Source organism: Dermacentor albipictus, chromosome 10 (assembly GCF_038994185.2).
Source record: "Dermacentor albipictus isolate Rhodes 1998 colony chromosome 10, USDA_Dalb.pri_finalv2, whole genome shotgun sequence".
Classification (NCBI taxonomy): domain Eukaryota; kingdom Metazoa; phylum Arthropoda; class Arachnida; order Ixodida; family Ixodidae; genus Dermacentor; species Dermacentor albipictus.
Window position 1 is genome coordinate 90,449,732 of NC_091830.1, and position 25,132 is coordinate 90,474,863.

Here is a 25,132-nt window from a genome sequence, read left to right on the forward strand (position 1 = left end):
TTAGGTAGCCAGTGGTACTATAACCATGGCACAATTTGCTTGTGCCCACAGCACTCAACTGAGACCTGATATGCAGGGTGGTTATCTTTAAGTTTTATGGAACTTATTGAAGACTGACTGTTGCAGCTAACATAATTCTAGATACAGAGTGGCAAACATTACTTGCATGAGAAACAAGACACCATAATCAGCTGATTAACAAAAACTCAGTTTCTAATAAAGTTTTTACAAATTGTAGCCGGTAATTTTACAAGGTGTATGCACTTAGAATGAATTTCCAGAATGACACTAGTAACGAGACACATGCCATCAAACTGGCTGTAGAAATGCACTGCTATGCATCGAAGCACAAAAGTAACCGGAATGCCCATGTATTTCTCTCACATTTATGGAAAAATATCGAAACTGGTGTCATCCTGGGAATTAATTTCAAGTGAATGTCTTGCAAACTCACTGGCTACAATTTGCAAACTGAAATATGTGTTGTGATGCTATAAGTGAATTAATAAATTTATGACAATCAGTTTAATGTTTCCATTTCTTGTGCTAGTAATGTCCACCTCTGAATAATCCAGCTCAAGAACAAGAATTATGCTACCTGGCAGACAACTTAAATATCTGTAAAACTGAAAAAGGATCACTGTACAATCCTTATTTGTTGGTTGAATGGTGTGTGCCAATTTCAGTAAACCTTGCATACTTTTGAAACATGGCAATCACAATAAGTGATGCCTATGGGAGCAGTTTATTATGCCGCATTGCTGTTGCATGATCCAGTTGTGTTTTCTGCCATGATAACGTTCCTGCGCAGGTAATTCCATATCAAGCGACTTATTCATATTAACTGCTTCAGATTTTCATATGAAACAAAGACAGCTATTAGTGATGTGCTGGAATACAGCAAAGTTACTCCTTGTGCGAGTTCCATTTCAATTTTATTCGCTGCCACAAAAAATAACGAAAGAATTCAGAAGATATGGTGTTATGCAAACATGAAAGGCACATCATTGCCATTACTGGAGATGTTTCGTTGCATATTAAATTTAAGCCGACTTATACCTATTAATTTTACTCATGTATTTTAGATAGCAATAAACCATTTTTACAAAGTTATGTAAAATGCCGTTCTTACTGAACTCTGGAAATGGCACAGATGCACTTGCAGGTATGGAATTCCATGCCGAATCGACAAGCATTTTTTTGACACCGCACATATATCTGAAACATTGCCTTAAGTTTACTAGAGTTCAAAGCTCGTTACCCACTTTTATTTATTTTTGCCAGATATTTTCTAGCATTTTAGGTGACAGTTTAGTTTTCCTGTTCAGCTGAGCTAGAGGCATCAAATGTCCTCTAGCTTTTTATTTTTTTTCAAATGCTTCAAATACTTTTTTTTTCAAATGCACATTGTATTGATCGAGGCCTTCAAATGGTGTGCGTGGAAATACGGTGAAGTGATGCAACTGCTAAATTAGCCAATTTTTCAAATATTTGAATACTTCAATTGCTTTTGGCACCGGCAAAAATGAGTCAAATTGCAATCCGTTAGTTTTTTTTCGTAAGAAAAAATTCACAGGACAGAAATTAATTACAGAATGGTAGCCCAGGTGACATAGTATAGCAGAAAAATATATGAAGCTCTGAAGGTTCAGCTGATCGCCTGTAAAAAAAAAATTCTAATCTTTTGCAAGAAGCTTCATGCTCAAGGAAAAAACAGCCTTCGTAGTTGGCGAAAAAAAGTGATACATTATTGGATGGCTCTACATGTCTGTTATGCATGTGTGAAGTTAAAAAAGGCATTTTTAAATGCGAGAAATTCTTTTTTGAAATTTTGTAAGCACCGACTTTTCTCTGATGTGCGCACAGCTTGCTGGCCGGGAATGCAGACGACAAAGCTGGCTTCGTATGCACAGATGACAGAGAAGCGGTGTTAGGGTCTGCATTTTATTGCTAAGGGACACATGCTCTAATGCAACGAGGCTTGTGTTTGGTGTGGGCCAGGTAAACCATACAGCCATTGCACATAAAATATCAATACGAGGTCTGTTAGAAGAGTATCCGACCTTTGGCTGAAGAAAAAAAACTGGCATAACTGAAGTGTTGGGAACCTAATCACCCTCAAAGTAGTCTCCTTGGGAATCCAGCCACTTCTCCCAGCGGTGCTGCAATTGTTAGAAGCACTCCGAGAAGGCCTCTTTCCGAATGGACTTTAGCTCAGCTGTCGTTGCAGCCATAATGTCTTCTCTTGTCTGAAATCACGCTTGTTTCAATGGCCCCTTGATTTTGGGAAACAGCCAGAAGTTGCAGGCCGCCATATCAGGAGAGCAAGGAGCCTGTCGAACTACAGGAGTCTGGTTTTTCGCCAAAAAAGTCTGAATCAAGTGCGAGAAAAACATTGTCGTATGGATGTGCCAATTTCCTGTTGACAACTTCGGTATCTTGCTCCATACAGCATCACATAGGCCATGGAGGACATCCCTGTAGTAGTCTTTAGTGATTGTTTGACCCTGTGGTGTGTATCCGTGGTGTACCACACCGCGGAAGTCAAAGAAAGCAGTCAGCAACACTTTGACGTTGCTGCACACTTAGCGGTCTTTGGTTGGCGACGTGGAATGCTTCCACTGTAACGACTGGGATTTGGTTTCCAGGTCGTAAACATACACCCAAGACTTGTCACAAGTGATTATGGTGTTCATGAAGTTGGGGTCACTGTTTGTGGAATCCAGCATGTCTGTGAGACTTCAACACGAAGTTGCTTTTGCTCCACCATGAGCAGCTTGTGAACGAATTTTGGCGCAACTCTCTTCATGGCCAAATCTTCGGTGATAATGGAATGTGGATAAAATGTGCTGATGCCCACCTCTTCCGCAATTTCTTGGATAGTTACACGACGGTCCCGCATCACCACGGGGTTCACTTCGGCAATGACCTGGTCATTTCGGCATGTTGATGGCCGACTGGAGCGTGGCTCGCTTTCCACCGATGTGTGGCCGTCTTTAAACTGGTTGTACCACTCCTTAATCTGTGTGCTGCTCATAGCACAGTCACCGAAAGCACTCTGAATCTTCCAGATGGTTTCCACTTGGCTGTCGCCCAGTTTCTGTCAAAATTTGATGCAGTAGCACTGCTCCAGTCACTCTGCCATTTTCCTTGCAATAAAAAACCGACGAGAGCACTGTACTACCTCATTCAAACGCTGCGTCCCAGCGATTCACGCTATTGGCGGGTGGGAAAAAATTCATGCATGCGCGAAAGGTTCAAGGGCGGCTGATGAAAATGCGCTTGTTTCATATTCATCAGGTGTTCGCAAAAAAAGGTCGAATACTTTTCTAACAGACCTCGTACGTAATAAATATGTGAAGGAATCCTGCAGTGCTAAAAGATATGTTTCATGCAGTTTAGAAAAAGAAATATCAGCTATTATGTAGACAGTAAATCTATAAAGAGCACTGATATTGTTCATACAAAGCATCCTAAAGGGCATGTCGCATTGCAATGCAACATAGAGGGAGCAGGACACTTTGTGCCCTGCTCCCTGAAGCCCAATGATGATGCAAGTAGAAAACACCTTCATAATTAAGGCTGAAAACCTACATGAGTATGAACAAATTCTTGTGGTGTTGTTTGCTACCACTGTTTCAGAGCTGGAACATGCTCATCTATAAAAGTCATATGTGCCATGTTCAGTCTGATGTGGTCAGACACCATTGGCGACCACTTTTTGCGTTCATGTTAAAAAAATACGAGCTGAGACTGCAGCAGCAGCGCTTGACGTCATCTGCCTTCGTAATGATAAAAAAGGCAAGTCAGTTTGTTGAGTAGTTCTTGTGGCTACTATATTAACAACCTTTCCTTGCTAGATGACATGGCTTCATATATTTATGCTATATTTATGCTGTATGTGTGATCCACAAAGGAACATTATAAAAAATACCTTATCGCACTTAAAGAATAATCACTTTTTGTTACTTGTCACATGCATAGCAGACATGTACGGCTGTGTAATGATGGGTGACATACTTTTGTGCCAAACACCAAAGCTAATTTTTTACCTTCAACACGAAGCTTGCAAAAAATTTCAACGTTACAGTTTTTTTAGCTGATCAACTGAACCTCCAAGGCTTGAAATATTTTGCTGCTATCCCAAGTCAACCAGTCTGATTTTATATTCATTTTGTGCCTTCTGTATTTCCCTACGTTAGAAGAAAATTCAAACTTTGCAAATTTTGGCAGTCACACCACTTCAGTCTCTTGACATGAACACCACCTGAATATCTGGATCATACAATTTCCCTTTCAGAAGAAACGTGTATCTGGCTTCTAGCTTAGCTGGGCAAGAACAATAAAGTTTTGCCCAAATTCAAAAAAATTTTTGTGAAGGAAAATCAATGGGGAGCAAGAGTTCGGAGCTTCAACTATATCTGTGATGGCCAAAAAAACGCTGGTTGGTTGCCCTGGAATTACTTAAGAGTATGTATGAAAGCAAATTTTCTCAAAAATTTTCTCGTTGTACCTACTCAAAATCAAGCAAACTTGAAATGGTTTGCCATAATGGAACAGTTCTTGAGATAATTGTTGGGTGGTTTGGCAAGAAATGACTTAAGCTACTTAAAAAATATATTAATAAGGAAACACTATCCTTACTGGAACCATATCAAAAACTAACATAAAAATGTAATGAACTATAACAAAGCACAGCACTTGTATTCTGGATTGAGCAATCCAATGTGGGCTTCTCAGGAGACTAGCATAATTAATATAAATAAAATTAACATAAAAATGTCAAGGCATAGGAAGGCACAACATTTGTATGCTCATTTGAGAAATCCGAATTGGGCCCTTCAGGAGACTAACAAAAACATAAAAATGTCGAGAGTTACAAAAGCACAACACTTGTGTTTTGGTTTGAGCTGTCCAACTTGGGCTCTTCAGAGGTGAAGGGGCAGGGGTAGTTGCTTCAGGGGCAGGGTCCCATGCGAGAAGCGAGGCCAGAGTTCTTTACATAGGGCATGTTGGTACCAGGAAATTTGCGACGCGTGAAGCCTGCAAAAACAAGCCAGAACAAGTTTAAAAAAGCAACTTCCACATGCAAAAGAATGGCATGCAATATGCCCTAGTTACAATGAAATTGATTTATGTATTTGTGTTGCTTTATTCCAATTTTCCATGGGTACAGCTTTACAGCATGACCATTTAAATTTATTTAGTGTGGCACAGGACTCCACTAAGTGTCAAATGCAGGAAAGGGCAAAGAGGAACAAAACACTGTAGCAATATAACTTTATGAATATCTTCAATGTCAAAGATGTGAACTTTGCTTGCTGAGAAACAAAATGGTGAAAAAAATTCATGTCGTTCATAAATAAACCTGAACTGACAACAAAAATTATTTCTTGTAAGTTTCATAATTAAAATGTGCAGCACTTCACTGTGCTTTTCCATGCTCCAAATACAATAGTGTCATGTCACTAGAATTGAGTGTAGCTTCATTTGATGTTAGGTTTCCTGAGTTCACATGCAATCGGAACGTACTTCTCGCCTTACAATGACTTAGGACTTTCTACATTAAAGAAGACACTGCTTACAGCGAAGTATGTTTTCTGCCTCAACGACTGAATTACTGTTATAATGAGGATTCCGTGTAGTTGTGCGCCAAACTGCTTAGCATGACACATGCAGAATGTGATAGATACGAAGAAATGCTGTCTTTTAAGAGCAATATGCCATAGGACTGACTTCTTGAACCCTTTTAGGGTTCACTGCCATACATCTGTCGCTGTGATGGAACGTTCTGAAAAAATTTGCCTTTTCAGAACAAAGTGTTGCCTAGCCTCCCACTGGAGGTGCTGCAACGTTCTGAGACTTCTAGAAAATATTCCTATAGTGCTGTCACTCCTTGGGTTTCTCCCAAACTGATTTTTCACTTAGCTCCTTGGTGTCTGTCATTGCACTAATTTGGGAGTGCTGCCACAAGTTTTCTTAAGTTTCATTACAGAAAAAATTATGCTGCTTTATCCTGCATAAAAAAATAAAACATGTAAAACTGCAAATACTGAAATGGTATTGCCACTTTATTGTTATTTTAAAAAATTATTTACCAGTTTATTTTCTCGGAAAGTCGCCCTGAAGAACTTAAATCTGCAATAACAATATTAAGGATGCGCGAAAAGTGATTTTTGAGACTGAACCGAATAATGCCAGAAGCAAATCAAATATTGGATTGCTTCTGAATAATGAACAGCTGATATCACAATTAATGTAAGATGAGGTTCACATACTAGTATTCTTAAAGTTAGCAAGTTTCTGTCATTGTTATGTTATGAAGAGCTGTTTATTAAAAGCACAAATGGAGCAGCAAAATGTTTCTTCACATGCACAGGACTTTTCAGTAAGCATGATTGATTGCTGTACAGCCTCTAAAGTACAGCTACTTTAGTAACGTAGCCTGGTCTGCTATTCTTACAAGTTCTTACGTTTTACGTCTATGTTATTGGAGGTGAAAATTTACCGTACTTTGGCTCAAATCTCATGTTTTATTGGTGTTTCAAAATATTAGAATAATACTCAACATTTACAAATAGTGACCATTCAAAGACTAAATTGAATAGGACACTATTCAAGTCGAAAGTTTTGAGTATGTGCACACCACAAAAGATATATAACTCCTAAATTAGAGGCATATTTCTCCCCAAAATGTGATCCTCAATGGGCTAAACAAGAGCGACAGAAAAGCCCATTCATCTTTTTGATAAATTTAAGCCCATAATCTACTTGGCAATGGCTCATAACCATGTTAACAGGTAGGTGAAGTAAGGAAGCAGGAAACAATTCTAACAATTTCAGAATGGGAGTAGTGGACATGTCCGATGGTCTGTAAGAAGCTTTATACATTAGGCCCCAAGAGCCTATTCTCCATTTATTGAAGTATATGGGGAAGAGCCACATAAATATTTTTTTCATATCTTAGAATACAAAGTGATAAAGTGCATGTTAATAAATACGAGTCATAGGTTAGGTGCTTAGAATAAGTAAGCATCCACTAAACATAGTACTGTTGACTGTGAAGCTGGCAACTCTGTCCCTGTTGTTTCTTTGATTGAAACTACCAAAAGAAAATTGCCACAACACTCAGGTTCCCTCCGCTGAAAGGTTGCTGTCTCGGATCACATGGACCTGCTTCAAGATAGGAGCAACTTTGATTTGATGTGGTCTGTTAAAATTGGTGAAACTACTGTTTCACATCTCAGAACATGGAGAGCTGTTTTGTTTTGATTTCTGCAATTTGGTGAACGTGCTCCTGCTCGAGCTGAGCAGTAACCACACTTGAGCATAGCTTCTCTGCAATTCGTGTATTAACACTTTCAGGCTACTTAACCATGTCCTCCATGCCAACACATTTGGAGCATGCTTCACAGACAACTATTCCTTGCAATGACAGCCAAGTAGCACTGCTAATGCACAAATGCAGCTCATTTTATTTGGTGGAGATGCTAAAAACTTTCGGCAGTGAAGGCAGCTTTTAAATTTGGAAGCATTTGAGTATGGCGGCATTAGGCACTTAAGATCATATGAACAGTCATTCCAAATGGTAGGCTATTGTATCACACAACTGCACACACAGGCTACATGAAAGTCGTTTGTTATGCCAATGGCAAGTTCATAAATTTAGAAAAGAAATGTGAATGTAAAAATGCAACCGGAAAGGATATATGGTACTTGCCTATAACAGCACTGACCCTGATGGGGTCAAGAGCCTCTGTTGCCCCTTGGTGTTATTTCCAAAGCCCAAATGGCCCATGAGCTCCTCCTCTGTGAACACATGGTGAAGCAAGGCCGTTGCAAACTTTCCTGGTCCACCATGGCAGGCCATGGTAAGCTGGGCCAGGATAACCTTCTCAATGTGTACTCTTACAGCATATGTGAACCTGCATGTTTAAGTAAATGTTAGCAAAACAGTTTTAAGCCTTTCAAGTACATTCACACAACAGCCCTACTGCAAATAAATTACAACAGTACCTGTTGCAAATCTAGAATGCTAAACTTGACTTCTTACAAGCTTCTGATGCTGTCTGGATGCCCCATGTTTCAGAAAAACAATCCAGCACAAACAAGAAAAATAAACCAAAAGTATCCAAACATCTAGTACTTGAAAAAGGGGAGCACCAGCGAAACACAAATGACACGCACACAAGGAAACGGCATTAGACATGGACGGACATTGGGACAGACCAGCGTTCGTCCCTGTCTAACGCCTTTTCCATGTGTGCGCGTCCTTTGTTTTGCTGGTACCCCCCCTTTTCAAGTTCATCATGCACCCACTGGCCCAAGAGCTTGCGCTAATGCACATCTAGTACTATTTATTGTGATTACCATTCTTGGGATACTTCATATTTTCAGGTGTTTGTCTCGATTGTCCCATCCATTTGTGTGAATATGTAGCCATGGGGAGATTGGGCTGCTATGTTGAGGGAAGAGTTCAATACCAACCGTTGGAACAGCTTGGGTGACTGGGTATGCGACCCTAGGCATATGCCACTTTTCAATGAATCTCTTTCACGCTATCTTGAGCAGATGCTGCTGCTTGTGTTGGCAAGCAGCATTAGGAGCTCGAAGTGGGACATGATTGTCGATCATTACTAAGATTACCACTACACATCACGTTCGCTTGCTGTGCTCCAGAAGTAATGCGAGATTCCACTCTACTGTATGAAATGTACATAAGCCGCAAGGACAGTAAATTAAATTAATTAAATTAAACCTCAATTAAATTAATCTACTCGCAAAGCACAGGCTGCACAAGATCACGGAGTGAACTCAGAAGTTTGTGGACAGTCAGTTGATATCCATGTCAGGGACCTCTAGGGAGACTCGGTCATTTCCTCGATGTGCATCATCATGCCGTCACACATTGTATTACAATTCTGTCTCGTTGTACCACTAATAGTCATCACGTATCACAGAATTCAAAATATAAATAGACACTTATATCTACTGTTTATTTAATCTTTACGGAAAATACTTTGAGCATGAGTTTTTGCAGAGATCATGAATTCTACCGCTTAAAGGAGCACTAAAGTAAAATTAAATTAGTTAAATTTTGGCGTTTTAAGTGCCAAAACGACAATCTGATGTTTAAGCTTGTTTCACATGCAAGCGATTCAGCGACTGGAGCGAACAGCGATGCGGCGCTGCAAAGCTTATCGCAAAGTTTCGTTTCATATGCATTGCCGACGCGCATTTTCCGCTGCTGCGAATAGCAATGTTGCTGGCATAAAACACAGGACTTTCAGCCAGTTTCGGTAATTTGCGACTACCAACATAAACATTGCTTTGTCCCTGCCTCTCAAATATTTATTTTATAAATACATATCCTGCGCTTAGCAATTTAACAATTCGTTGAAAAGCTCTCTTGGCATGTTGCCTGTACCACGCGTACCAAGTAAATAAACATCGTGCTATGCGCAGGCTTTCCAGCACTAATCCTCCGCTGGTCACGTGTCGAGGTGCGCCGTTCGGAAGCAGTGCTGCCGCTCTGCCGCAGCGATGAAATTCCAACTTGCTCGAACCTTGCCGCTCCCACCGCCGCTTGAAACTGATTTCTGCGGTGCGGCGGCAGGATTTGCAAGCATTTTCGCTTGCAAGTGAAACAGGCTTTAGGCACGCCATAGTGGGGAACTCTGGATTAATTTTTACCAAATCAGGCTGCAAGGTACATGGGCAGTTTTGCATTTCACCTCCATCAAAATGCGGTTGTTTGATCATGTGACCTCGTGCTTAGCGGCGCTGTGCCAACACCCCTAAGCAACTATGGCAAGAAAGCACTAAAGAGAAAAATTATTTTAGATGTATCTGTAAGTGACCTTCCTACAATTCAAGAGATTCACTCGTACCATGACAAGAGGCTGAGTAAATTGTAAAAGCAGCAAGAGGAAAGATTGGTGGCAGTGCTGCCTTGAAGTTACCACACCCGCGTGCTGTGACGTCATGGATTTTGATGATGTCTGTTCAGGTGCAGCAATTTTTTTTACAAATAAAGATGTTCTTCACTGTATTCCAAAAACTTAAAATAAAAACCGCCAGGAACTTTTACTGAAACAATACAACCCAAGTTTGTAAAAATACTTGAAATCCACGATGTGACAACGAGATGTCAGCACGAAGATTTTGGGGCGATACTCAGAAAATTGAACGTTGAGCTTTATTTTCTCTAATAATCAAGCAATTACCAAGAAATTTACAGAAGTAGATATTTAAAACGATGCTTTATTTTAAATTCATTTAAGGTGTAATTAGTGTCCCCTTAATACAAAACAAGGAATGCACTTAGCTGCGTAATAGGTTAACATGCATCACTGGTTCTCATTAAGGTAGGATTATCAGTATAGCAATGGACATGCACTGGCTGCTCCAGAGGGGAGCCCTGCCACTTCACCTCAACCTCCCAATTTCCATTTTTTTTTATGAGCAGTGATGCAATTTCTGTATCCTAACGAGGCATAATGCCAAGGAGATTCATGCCATGCTGGCTACAGTATGTGGTGACCGGCACTTCACACCGTCCAGCTCGGCATCAATCTTTTTGGAATTTGGCCCTTGAAATGCAGAAAGCTTTGATCACTGCTCGTTCTTCAGCCAACTTTCTCAAAGGGTGCTGCTGCTCTGGTTTGATACCTCTAGCAGTGCACTGCTGCATGACATAGGTAAAACTAGGAAGATGTGCACTCACGTAGACCACTAATGTCCACACTGTTTCTGAACACCCCTCTCATATCAGGCATATACCCTGAAGAAGGCACATTCTATCTTTAATATGTTCACAAGTGACACTGAAATTCACTCCCAGTCCCGGTGCAGTTGCAGTCTTTCAGCTGAGTGCTTAAAGGCACCATGTCTCCTAATGAAGGCACTCTGCACCAATTGATCACTGGAGCAAATGCCTTGCAGTTGCATCAGCAATGTTGTTTTTTCTTCTTCCTGCAATACATTTTCACGGCATCACTGTATTTGATCATGGTGACGTTACAGAATGGATGGCCAAAGAATTCACCTTTAGCATTCCAGCTTGGGTGTCTCTCAGCTCATTTTGAACCTGAAAAAAGATGTCAGTATTAAAATGTGAAGCCACAATGCAGCATAATCAACAATCAAAAGAGCTACATGGACCATTAGGCTGACATAAATAGACGGATACAAATGACTAGTCATTGAATACACTAAAGTGTGGCAGCTCTTGCCAATGGCAGTGTGAGCTTGTCAAATAATTTATTTCACATTCCTCTATTGTTTTAAAAATTATTTCCATGCATCTACTGAACTGTTATGGCCACATATTAAAGGATGCTCCTTCGTATAAAACCAGTGTTGCATTCTTTTACTCCCCGTCTACCTGATGCTACTGAAGTTTTGCTTACTCTCAAAGAAAGAATTTCACAGAACTGCTCTTTCGACAATGCATTATTCCAAGCTTGTGGCAAAGCGTTGTCATTTAGTTCACAACTATGCGCTCCCCTTTCAATCTGTTCACTATTTAGTGCTCCGATTCAAAGCAAAAATAGCTTTTCGACATAACTAGCTACTTCTATTGTCACAAGAAACAATGCTAATTATTGATGTTTATGTTGCCGATAACGTATACATGCCGCCTCGAAACTCAGTGGGACGACAAGGCAGATATGCCAGGCATCTCGTTCCTCTACTGATTTTAAAATTTTGTTAAATCAATCACTTACTGAAGTGCGAAAAGCTGCAATTTCACGAAATTACATTATTTTGAATGTTGTAGGACCTGCAGTGCCATGAAATCTGCCTTCCCGTGAATGCTAAGAGCGCCTACGCGAAGCCGTTTGGGGCGAAGCACTCGATGGCGTCGAACGAAGATGAAAAAAGAAAGCTGAATGCGCGCGAACTGGTGGAAAACAAAACACACGCGGTTGGCAAGGCGTATAACTCGATGATTTCGCAGCACTTTGTGGCATCCCCCTCTATTGTATCTCACGTATCGCATAGAATCACATGTACACCCTTCAAATTCTTTATTATTATTGCGCGACAGCCTCCTCTGTGTTTTCCGATCGCGCGAACATCGGCCGCACGGCGTGTCAGATAGCAGCCTAGTCACTCGTTCCTGAAGGGAATTCAGCGCAACAGAATACACTTTCGCCGATCCCACCACCCCACGCCGCTACAAGCTCGCTCCCACGTCTTGTACTAGCGTGGCGCAAACGAAATATCTTCCGATTACAGTACAGATCGGATGGTTTCACGTCGCATTGTTTTGCGCTCATTAATAAGGCTAACTCAATCGGTGCTCGAATACCGTATCAGAAATCATGGCGTACAACATGCCCTGTTTTAGCTGGCACCACATAGCTGCCTTACGTCACCACAAGCGGAGTGTAAAGTTAAACCAGGACAAAGCTCCATGTTATATACCACGAATCTAGTGCTGTACAACCAATTCTGGCAACGGAAGGATAGTACTAGGAATGAAAACTAGAAAAGAGGCGCGCGGAAGACACGCACAAGCGCTGAAATCATTTCCGCGCTCCGTTCAACAAGGGGAATTCGAAACACTCAACTCACCCTTAATGTCGCTGAGTCGGAGGCGATCATGGCGCTCTTCGAGGCAACAAGCCCATAAAAAGCGAGCAGCACGCAGGAATATTCCAAAGATGTCACAGCGAAGCACACAAAGGACGCAGAAAAAATTGGAGGACGCTTAAGCTTCACCTTCAAGAGTGGAACGCGACAGCGTTCCCGTCGACCCGCCAAGGGGTGTAAGACAATGGGCTACAGGGCAGCCATTACTTACGAGGCGCCGCGCATCGGACGCGGTGAGCGTCGAGCCATATGGTAGGGCGTTCGGCGCAGCAACGAAACGTGCGCCTGAGCAAGCGGAACGAACCAAAGAACTCGGTATCTCGGAGGGGGAAATGATGCACGCCTGCCAAACGTCGTGATCGGCACGGGCAGAGAGATATACAGATAGCGATCTAAAGAAAGGAAGGGCGCTTGATTCTGCAGAGGGTGCAAGGCGAAGCGTTGTCAGGGGTGAGAGAGTCCGCGCCGCGACCCGCCTCGCACAGCTGCAATGCGCGCGTGGCGCGCCATCTGTCGGGGCAGCGCCGTACATGGAGCGGAGGGGGTCTTCTGTGTTTGCCGCAAGATGGCTCTGCGTGTGCGGAAAGCGCAGAAGGAATGCAACGGAAACGCACTTCGCTACTCGTGTAATTGCGAGTTCTGTAAGTTACATGTTCATAATTACCGATATACACCGCAGTATAACTTTCCACGGCTCGTTTCCAAGGCAACACCGCATTCACTAGAGGCGCGTTTGTACCGCTTGGAAGCATCAAACTCGTGGCTGAGTGGTAGCGTCTCCGTCTCACACTCCGGAGACCCTGGTTCGATTCCCACCCAGTCCATCTTGGAAGTTGCTTTTTATTTATTAAGTGCCTGCCATTATTTATCGCTCACGGTCAACGCCGCAGACGCCGACACCAACGCCGACGACACCGGCTTTTCTGCGACACGAGCTCCTTAACGCTATCGCGTTAAAACGCAGGAAGCTCTCAAGCAAACAGCGTGCCGCCGGCGAAATGTGCCAAGCATGAACAGCCCAAACGCGCAATTATACGTGTACACTCATACAAATACAGGCTTATATTATCATGAATTGTATCATTTGATAACAAATTTTGTAATTTCATGTTAATACTGAACAATTGTTGCGATTTTCAAGTGTATGAAAGTTTTTTGCTTCGCTTCTTTGATGAACTACTTTCTTTGGCGCAGTAACGCAGTGCACCGGCCGGAGCTAATGGCATGCGCGGGAAAAGGCGCCAAATTCAAACGTCGCAAACGCCGTGCTAATGTTTGCGCGCACAGTTTTCGTCGTTTATATTAAAAAAAAAAGTAATGCGTGCCGCAGCCATGCGAACTGAACTATTGACCACAAAATTACAGAAACGTCGCTGTTTGTGCTTCTTATTTCGACGTGATGGCAAACTGCAGGCGGTCTGTCGTCCCATTCTTTAAACATTTGTGCGTGTGCTTCTGCGCTGTGCGAGTTGTCAAAGAGAACGTATAGCAGCGCAGGTTGTGCTTGGTGGCCGAGCAGATTCCCAACACATTCGCCAGCACCCCGTCTAGGTCACAGAAAAGAATTTGGCCTCCATGTGAAATATGAGCACCATGTTGTACATATCCGCCAAGCTTTTCGTTTCGTTCTGTAGCGCGCTAACGGGTAACATCTAAGCGAAATTACTCTGTAGAAACGATGTTCACTCCTTTCTCCGCCGCACCCGCCGTGGTGGCATAGCGGCTGAGGTGTTGCGCTACTAACCCGAGTGCTTGGAATCTAATGCCGGCGGCGGCGGCTGCATTTCGATGGGGCTGAAATGCAAAAACGCCCGCGTACTGTGCGTTTAACCTGCACCAAATGTGGTGCAGGTTAAAGGACCCTAGATAGTCAAAATAAATATGGAGTTTCTTACTACGGTGCGGCTCATAATCAAAGCGTGGTTTTGGCCCGTCAAACCCCAGATTTGAATTTTGTTAACGTTCCCCGCCACCTATATTTAACATGGAGGCATGCAATGCCGTTTCCTAACACTCAGCCAGGGCACTGGCCCCTCATAATGGACGCCGATAGAAATGCAGGATGCGTCCAATCATCGGTTGTTTATCACTGCTTGTAGCGCCGTTTGTCTTCTCAAACTATATATATATATATATATATATAGATATATATAGAGAGAGAGAGATATGCAGGGCGTTTCTGCTAACTTTAGGCCGAGTGTAAACTTTATGCCCTCTATGACGACGCGACTAAATGCATGTTGCTCCCTTTGGTAAGTAGCGTGTCGCGCTATTTCTATATATTGTTTAATTAGCTAATTAGTCAAGGACAATTAACCAACTTCTGAAGCAAGGAAGTTGCGAAGAAATTCCAATTAGAAAGTTGCAGAGCAGTTGGCAACACGTCCGAATAAACAGTTTCTGTCTTTTTATCTGTTAAGTATTAGTGTTTTTCAGCTTACTGCGCATGCTCGCGAAATACAAAAAGCACCACGTGACATGCCCGCCTGCGAGTCGTGATTGCACTGCTCCTAAGCCTTCTGCGCACAAACGAAAACATGCCATTTAACCGATGTGAACACCCGTCTGCTTATCGCCATCATGAACCGCAGCGAGGGAAGCACGTCGCTGGCGTCAATACTACAGCCAACGCCTTCGTCACTGCCCTGTCGCCTTTTAAGCGGCAACACACCCTGCTCGATGGTATGCTCGTTTGGGAGCACTGCAAGCACGGCGCGCAAGCGGGTATGTCAGATGATATTTTTTTGTATTTCTCGGGCAACCGCACTAAGCTGAAAAACACTAACACTTAATAGATAGAAAGTTAGAAATTGCCTAATCGGACGTTTTGCAAAGTGCTCTAGAACTTTCAAATTGCAATTTTTCGCCTAACTTTGTTCATTCAGAATGGCTATATAATTTTCTTGACTACTTAACTACTTAGGAAAAATACAAGAATAGCGTGACACGTGCAAGAGTGAGCAACATGCATTTGGTCGCATCGTCTTATGGTGCATCGGCATATCTTTAAACTCTGCGTAAAGTTGGCTGAAACACGTGTATATACGTCTATGGTTCAAGTAACGTGAAACAACACCCTGTATTTATGCAATGGTGATCAAGTGATTAGTAAAGCAACATATATGTGCAAAAGACGCACGCATACATATGTGCGTGTGTTTTTCACGTGTACTTCGAAACTCAATATTGCTCGTGACTCAGTGTTATTCAACAATAAGTTAACAGCATTTAGTCAACGGCTTTATTGTTGGAAACTACTCAACAATGGTTCAATACTCAATACTTTTCAATAATATGCCAAGAGAATTTAGTCAATGACTTTATTGTTGAAAATTACTCAACATTGGCTCAATAATACTCAATACTATTCAACAATATATCAACAGAATTTAGTCAACGACTTTATTGTTGGAAATTACTCAACAATGGCTCAATATTACTCAATACTATTCAACAACATATCAAGAGAATTTAGTCAACGACTTTTTTGTTGTGAACTGCCCAACAACTTTACTGTTGAATTATTGCTCAATGGTTTCAATAATTGTTGAGGTATTGTTGAAAGGCTATTGAGTCAACAGTTCGTCAACAATATGCCAACAACATTTCAACAGTCATTTTCATAAGGACATCCACTCCCCCCGATGTATTCCGCGCGAAGGAAGGCGGCGCGCTTGCTCCCAGCTTTTCTCCTTTGCGCACACAAGACTGAGCCACCATCGTCGGCTCACCCATTCCACCTCCCCTCCTACGCTTTCACTCGCACATACAGCATGCAGCGCGTGGTCACGATGTTATCACCCTTGGACTTTATACGAAACATGAGGGCGACGGCGACGGCAGGTAGAGCCTGGAGTGTCCATATAATTGCTTTCGCAATAATATAATAAACGTATCCGGCAATTGAAGCGTCCCGTCGCCCATTACTTTCCGCAAAAGAAGTATCAAAATCGAACTTTCACCATGCAACAATTCGCTGCGCCGCAACAATGTATTTTTTTTCTGTGAGGCGGAGGCACCGAAATGGAAAAAAACGCATAGAAAGTATGTTGGCCAGAATCGAATGCCTACTTCGGGCACCTAATGGGGCTACGGAAGGAATACCGAAGAAAACGTGAGACGCTTGGTCCACTGAGAACCATACGCATACTGCTCAGTATCCTACAGAGGCGAAACAAGACTTTCCGGAAAGGTTCCGCTCAAGGAATGCGGTGCAATCCTTCGAGTCCCCACAGTGATGGCGGCGAGCGACCATTGTTTTTTTTTCTCGTCTGCTAGCCAGAAAGCGTACAAAACTCTGTCAGGTGAAAATCCACTCGGCCAGAGCAAACCGAACGCGCACCGAAGAGCAGCTCATGGTGGTCGGGGCCATACGAGAAAAACGTATGCGCTCTGGCTGGCTCTGGCAGCCCGCGGGTGGGGTAGCGAAAACAAAAAAAAAAGTTGAAGAGGCTCAGTGTGTCCTCGCGAATAAAAGCCAAAGTAGAAAAAAATAAGAACGTAGTTACTTTGGCTGGCTTTAGTGTCTTGACATGGATGTTCTGGCGTAGGTTAAAAAAAATGTTGATATTTTTTTATGTGACATGACGGCACAAATGAACCATCCCAACGCTTCGTCTCATTGGACCTCGCTGCCTGCTTTGTCAACTCGTCTGCTAGTGTGTTGATTTGGCTTGTCTCGTTATATGTTCCGATGTAAGACTTTAGAAAAGTCAATAGACCTTTGGCGTCAAATGTTTATAACAGCATTAAACCCACAAAGTTCCACAATTGAAAATCTAAAGCACAACTTTGAAAATGTCAATGCGCCTTTCACATCAAGAGCTTATGAGATTTACACCATAAAGTTTCGCAATTGATATCCATGCGCTCCATAGATTCCGTGACCTCAGTGAGATGCCGCGGCGAACCCGCTCACCATGAAAGCGCCCTTGAAACTTTGTGCTCGGATGGGACTGCTTGGCGTTATGTGACTCCCGGTGTATGGGCGTTGCCACGAAAACCAGCCCAAGTTTGCAATCTTCGCGGGTAAATGTCTTTTCGAGCGTCAAAAAGACATTCTATACAAAATCCAAAGTGATTTCCGGCGCCGGGGGTCGCTTTGGTCGGCGGTGCATGGACAGCACGAAAAAATTTCGGGGGGGGGCTGAAGCCCCATAAGCCCCCCCCCCCCTGGCTACGCCCCTGCACGTCGCTCAGGATCCTCAAGCACAGTAGCCCAATGGCTGAGCGCACTCCACAACATTTTCCAGGCTCCCCGAAACTACTCACCGTTGTAGAGCGACACATTTCTGTTGAAAATTGCCTACTTACATCACTCATCACCATTAGACATCACACTAATAAAGATTCAACGAAAGAAAGAACAATATAACCTTTAACTAGAGTTTTAAGTATTCCCATGTGTCGCTGTGGAAGGCGACCTTCCGCGCCGTATGTGAACTCCACAATGTGGCTCGTTATGTCTTGCAAGAAATCGGACCCCTCCGGTCGGATAGTTTAATACATTACCACGTGTGGAGCGGGTGTTTGCCTTCGCGTATAGTAGGAGCCTAAGAAGTTGCCGAAATGTTTTGTCATGTTACTTTTAACTTTGTTCATTCAATAGGCACATTACTTATCTATATAAATGCCAATGCTTTAGACGATTCAACAATTCATTAGTAACCTATGCATTGCCGGCTCGACTACCACTCTTGACAGGTTTTATGACAGAAATGACCTGCGACAAAATAAAATTATTCTTGCACTTTATAGCTCCGTAACTTAAATAAGACATGCTTGTTCAGGAACAAAAAGGTCCTGGTTTCTAATTTAAAAAAAAATGTGTATTTGGGCCCCACCATAATTCAATACTTTCTATGAGTGTACACTGAAGCGAACCTAGCACAGTGTCCATTGCATGGTGGATGTGTGCAAGAACCTGTTCTCAATCCTAAGGGCATAAGGTTACGCAATTTAGAGCACCCTGGTTGAAATTAATGTACCGATAGCACAGATGTAGAAATTAGTGCCTTTATTTGCGCATTTGCACTGACCATTTCTTTCTTCTTCTCACACGCTGTGGCTTGGCGAACCACAGGGCCCTCATGTATTGTCGGTAAGCTCATGTTACTACAAATATTAAAAGTTGAATACTGCATAACGCATATGACTGCGCATTGCCTATGCGATCGAGATACCGTTGCTTAAATCATTTCGCTTGTGTATGGTGCTGTAGGGCTGAAAGGAGTTCTTAATGAACTCCACAACTTAGACCGCGAGGCTTGTCTCCCGCTACATCAGCCGGCCTTTCTTAAAATAAATTCGCATACTGACTTCACTGTAATAATACCCAGGCGATGATCGGCAGCTCACTTTACGCACATCACCACCTATGGCTAACCCATCTGCACATCAAGGGAATGAAGAAGTAGGTTCGTCGTGTCTTTATAGGAATTGTTCATTTAGCTTTATTGAGCAAACTTCTTGCCACCGCGGACCATGGCGCGTGTGACAGGCACAGCATGCCGGTAGAGACGCCAACGTAAGAGAACCTTGTCACGCGTTTAAACACACTGTCTGCGGCCTGAGGTGTATTCTCAGGATAAGTGAAGTTTTACGCAACGAAGTTTTGTTGTATCGTCCGCATCGTGCCCAACAGAAAGCGCCTACGCGTGCGGGTAGCGCAATGACCGGGCCAACGTGCGGCCATCAGCCATTTGATGTGCGCCAATCGTACGTTCTTCTGTGAAGCCTTATTCTCTCTTGCACCACATCCGCCGCTCTTCAGTTCACTGCGTCCCTCGAGCCCACATGTAATGTACTTACGGGAAGAAGGGTTTCTCCCTTAACTATACAGCATCCTCTTTCGCGTCCTTCCATGTGGCTGTTTTACGTGCCGCAAATGCATCGCCTGCTGTCAAAAGCAGGAGCACGGCACAGCTATTAGTGACCTGCAAGGCGTGTATTGCCCATAGTCTTAAGTACCGCGGTTTTAGTCGGTGATGACACGTTAGCATAAATCCACCAGAGACAGCAAATCTATTCCCAGATCGTCCGTTGTCCGTAGCGTGATACGTGATGTACGGAGTTACATGCGTGCTCATTTCACCTTTTTTTTTTTTTACTTCTTCTAGTTCCACCTAGGGCCGCATAACCTAAACCTACTCCAATATATTTTTATTCCAGTCTCCTGACGTCAAATTTGCGTAGCGGCCGAAGCAAGCATCGGGCGGTCACTCGCAGGGTTGTCTGAACAACCCAATCAAACGCTCTCCTCATTCATAGCAGGTCACATTTGTTTGCTTGAAAAACGAATAGCATTGCCTACACTGAGGGGTTTGTGTTATCTAATTGGTTCAGAAGAGGTGAAGACCACGCTCTAGTTGAGAGGAATTCGATGGGGTCGAGCCAGTGCACTGAAAATAGATAACCGGATGAAGAGGGTGGTGCCGCCGTCTGTGATTGGTCCGGTTTCTCCGACTTAGCTTGCGGTGGCTCGTCGACGATCGTGGCGGCATGCAACAGAAGCTTAACAATGACACCAAAACGGATCCTCAGCAAAGAAGAGTTGGCAGAACGAGGTCGTAAACGTGCCGAAAGTTCTTCAAAACGTTACATGGCCACGGAAAAAGTTCTATTACAAGCAAATAAACCCATGCTCTCCGGCTGCGAATAGCCAGTGCTTCAGCGATCGGCGGCCACCGTGTTTTATTTCTTTCGGAACGGGGCAGCCTGCGGCTATTCAGAAGAAAATTCAGTTTTGTTCTGCATGGTAATACATCTTTAACGCGCACATGCCACTTTGATGCCATGAGTTCTTGTGGTTTTCTGACGTCGCGTGAGAGGCAGGTGAAGTGGGCGCAGCACGAAAAAGAGCCGAGGGCCAATGGCGAAAAGGCGAAAAGGCGACCAATGAGAAATAACGATTTTTCTTTCGTTCAGTCAAATTATGCATAATCAGTGTGTACACGTCATATCGCATGGGAAGCTATCGCGGATTTCATGACGCCGCGTGACAGAGAGGTGAAGTGGGTGGTCCAAACAAGTTTTTGACCAATCGCGGAGGGCTGATTGCAGAATTGGAATGGAAAAGTTTGGAATAGTTTTGCGTTATAGCGCCCCTAGCCACACAACAATCCTGAAAGCGCGGTCGAGATAACACAGAACCAAACACGGTGACTAACGTAAACCGGCACTCATGAGGCACACACTGTACCATACCTTAATCCTACTGCAACCACACCTCTGCTGCAAATTTAGGTGATTGTACTGTTGCGAGATCCCATTAAGAGATACTTTTCAAGAGGCCCTGAACCACTTTATATTGAGCTGGAGAATGACGTTTCAGGTTAAAATGGTCTGTTTTTGAAATACTTCGCCGCGAAAAGGAGTTCCCTGCCTAGATGAGAAGCGCAGTAATTGGCAATCAAACTAGCGCTTCGCTTTGCTTTCGCTTCTTTTTTAGCAGTTTGCCCTGCGAAGGCCACGGCGGAGTGAGGCGTCCGCAAAAAACTCCTACTGAACGTCACCTCTGCACGCAGTTCCCACTTGATAGTAGATGTTAACGTCGACGCCAGTGCGTGCTATTTTGACGCCTACAACGCCCCAATGCACGCCAAATGCGTTTGTCCCCACCTCATGGTGGCGGCGGTTTCTATGATACGTAGCAAACCACAGCTACGTGCAACGGTAGTGCATGTGCGCAGCGTTTCGTTTGTACACGACACGGGTTGTGTGCGTGCTGGCGCTCATATCCACCAGTCTGATGTTGGTGTGTGCTGCGGACGGACTTTGTCCTTCACCACCTAGACCGACAGATTGTAGCAAGATTCAACTCGCGAATTTGCGAAGCGCTATCATTTAGTCTGCCAAGGGGTTTAACTTGGAGCGGCCATGAGTGAGCGCGCCCTCGCTAGCCTGCGTGTGGTCTGACTTTAAGGTTCACGTGGTTCGAGGGTTGTTGAACAACAACAACTAGACGAAAATAGCGAGACCCGATGGCTACGACCCGGGTAAGCAGGGCGACCAAAGCCTAATTCCCATGCGGATGGCCGCACCGAGAGTCAGCAGCGAGAGACCGTTTCTTCCGGAATTACCTAATTATTATTAAAATTAGAAAGCAGACTCTGCCTTAATTCAGCCTGTTTATGAAACTGCGTCCATAAATATATACGATAACTGTAGTAAGGAGCGCACTGATCCAAAGACCCTTCTTGATTGACGTCACCTCTTGGCCAATAGTTGCCTTGTATGGAAATATGCTATATTACGAAATAAAGCGTCCACAAGAGAGGGACCAGCAGGTTCTGTGGAAAAGAGAGACTTTGAGAGAAAGGTGATTTCACGTAGCGCTTGCAAGGTCGACGCCCATCGAACAAGTGCAAAGCTTAGCTGAGATTTGACAACGGCGTATGCTATCCGCGGACTATGTGCTTTCGCCAAGCCCTAGGGGTGGTTCAGCACTCCTTTAACAATGGACAACTCTACACCTTCTAATAAATATTCAAACCCATAATTTCAGGGTCTGATCTTCTTGCCGCAACTGGTATCATCAATACGTATGGCCATACCCTCCAGGATTAACGTGAAGTAGCACGCCTGTAGTGGTATGCTAGCGCAAGCAGTTTTCACGTATGTGAGACAGAAACCGGTGAAAATAGTAGCTATACTGACTAGTGTTGTACTTCATAACTGCCTGTGGAGGCAGTATGTTAAAACAGTTTTGGCATTTTTTCTAGTTGGCTCAGGAAAATCCGGACAACAAGCGCAGATATAAAAAGCACGACAAGAAGGACAAGGAAGATGAAGAGAAAAAACACAGCCAGAAGGTACGTTAACTTAGTATGCTCTCTGCTAAAACATTTCACCACATGCCTGCACAGGATGAATGTCGAAGCTAATGCGATTAGCATAGAAGCAATGCAACCGCAGACCGTTGTGCCGCTACCGATACGCGAAGTCTACGATATGTCTGTTCAACCGCCCAGAATCCTATTTACGCATTTTGAGCACCTGCAGCTGTCCTTGGCAGTTTCCAGTTTGTCAGTGTAACCTTCTATATCTGAGCAGAATCTCATAGCTGAATACACAGTAGATGAATGTGATGACGTGAAATACTCATCGCAGTATTTCGACAATGATCTTCTCCCTTTTTGAACTCCCGCTGATATTTCTGGGGGCTGTAACGTGCCAAAGGACACGACGCTTACAGCAGCATGGTCAGTGCAGGGAAGAATCGAGGTTTATTGAGAGCGTGGCTTATAAAGACGTGAATGCAGTGTGCTGTACTTACTGCGCATCACCGATGCGCATCCGCGCTGGTATAATCAGTACACGTGTCCGATACAAAGGCCAGCAATCGTGCTCCAGTATTTCAGCTGAATAATACCCGTGTCACACGGGCAACTCAGATCTCCTTCAAACTTTCTTCCCTTAAAGGACCGCAAGAGAGTTTCACCTCAAAGGAGTTAGCTCCGTGTCACACGGCCTGTGGGTGAGCCTTCGAAAGCTGCCGCTGGGGGCCCATTAGGCGCTGCTCACCTCGTACGCAGTCATGAAAGAAACACGTTATATAGTGCTAAAACGTTTTGGTTACATTTTTTTTACAAAATCGCCTTGACGAAAACAACAAAAAGTAGCGCAGTCAGGGCAGACGCAGCAGCCGTTCCGGGAACACCCGGTTCGAGAGTCGAATGTAGCTGCTCAACTCAAATATCTTTGTCAGTGCTCAAATACTATATTATATGCAATAAAAACAGTTCTAATTGCTGGAAAAAGTGAAATTAATAAAATTGAGGGTGATTTCTTGATTCGAAATTCAAGCATGCTGGACCCAATAGTACTCCCTTCAGTGTGCAAGGGAGATCTTCGATCTCCTTTCGCTAGGAACTTCCTTAAACTTCCTTTGCTAAACGACTGCCGTGGGACACGGCGCGCATCTCCCTCGAGATAATGACGTCCTTGGTTGAAGGTAGTTAAAAGGAGTGCAGCCGCGTCCGTGTGACAGGGGTATTAGACACATATCCTTCACTTTAGGAAAGAATATTAATTATTCGTTTCCTCAAATTCGCATTTTCAAGGCAACTCAAGATGCAGTCTGCGTACAAAATTCTCATCTAGATGCATTGGGTACAATAAATTCTGCACGCGTAGTAAAAATTGCGCAGGACTGAAAAAAATCTAATTGAAGTTGAAAGTTTCCGAAGATGCCGTTAACTAGTTCAAAATTTTGCACGTTCATTTATCTGAAGCGTCGCCAGAATTCAGAAGAGCTTTCCCAGGACACAAGTAAACGTTCGAATGGTCCTGTTGCCTACGAGTTGCCCTCGTAGCCTTTGCCAGTTTCTTCCTTTGGGCACAAGACTTTCGCTGCGCTGTGACGGCGACATTTATTTTCAGCTGTGCATGCTCCATATATTATTTAGAACTTTTGCGTGTCCCCTCTCATGTCAGGGTGATCAAGGCAAAAGCTGGTTGGATGGCTTACACCTGCAGAAGATCTCCAAGGTTATTGTGGTGGTTGTTGAACCACAGTATCGCTATCCAGGCGGTCATCTCCACAATAAGGCCCTAAGCAAAATTGTTTGAAGCCAGAACAACCAGAGCTTGCTGCTCAAAGATTCAGCCGCTTTTGGGGCTTGTCCTGAACGCAACAACACTAGAGGAATTTGCTCGATGGCCGATCACAAGAAAGAAGCATATCCTACGCCTGCGCGCTTGTTCAAATTGGAGACTGAGATTGTGCTGACACTGCAGAATATCGAAATGCTGTTAAAACAGGCAGCCTCATCATATAAAAGAAAGTACTGGTTGCGAAAATTAGCTCTAATGCATCAACCAAATAATGAAGCCAATAGAGCTCCTATAACTGATTTAGAACAATTTTCAAATACTTCTGCTTGGGAGAAACGCATTAAGTTTTTGCACTTGAAGATTGCACCTCCGAGATTAGAACAGGTCGACTCCCATTGGCCGCTTTTGCCCTCGTTATTTAAGCAGCCATGGCACCATTTGCCGGATAGCTCTCAGATAAACGTAAATTACACCACGATTTCTATGCATATAATGTGATCCCATGGTTGTCACAAGGCTCTGTTGAGGAGGGCCAAGATGTCCTACAAATAGATATCGTCATCGAACAGCATACTAGCATAATGGGGCTCTTTTGATTGCAGAAAATCCGAATTGCTCAAGATTATTGCTAACATGGGCGACACAGGCATTTACCAGTTCGCACACGGTCAACCAGCGCCTAAGGGACATGAAATCAATATCGTGGGTCTGCGCATCCAATCTAGCCTCAACGCGGATTTTACCCTGAACCTCCTCGATAACTAAGGTGGCTGCTTAGGATAGTTGGTGTTTCATGATCAAAAATAATCTAAAGCGCGAGGGACAAGGACTGCGAGAGACGACCTACACAGCTCGAATAGGTCAATAAAGCAAATGTCAGGACTGGTCCACTGCATTGCGCCGCGCAATCACGGTCTGTCTAAAAAGGATACCATGCAGTGATTGAGGCTATGGTGGTCTGTCGGCTCGCCTACCA

General features: G+C 43.7%; 1 protein-coding gene and 1 long non-coding RNA gene across 2 annotated transcripts in view; one reads left to right on the plus strand and one right to left on the minus strand.

Annotated features, from left to right (window-relative positions):
• LOC135910230 (uncharacterized) overlaps nt 1-25,132 on the plus strand; it is a 164,709-nt gene that overhangs the window by 123,328 nt on the left and 16,249 nt on the right. The window contains exons 12-13 of the mRNA XM_070526645.1: nt 18,683-18,700; nt 22,323-22,412. Coding sequence (XP_070382746.1) covers nt 18,683-18,700; nt 22,323-22,412 — 108 coding nt within the window. The remainder of the gene's footprint in view (nt 1-18,682; nt 18,701-22,322; nt 22,413-25,132) is intronic.
• On the minus strand, nt 3,268-12,753 carry LOC139050439 (uncharacterized). Its single transcript, XR_011508873.1, has 4 exons — nt 12,583-12,753; nt 11,048-11,089; nt 7,721-7,925; nt 3,268-5,043 (listed from the first exon to the last, which is right to left on the minus strand). It is a non-coding gene; the product is annotated as an uncharacterized lncRNA (long non-coding RNA).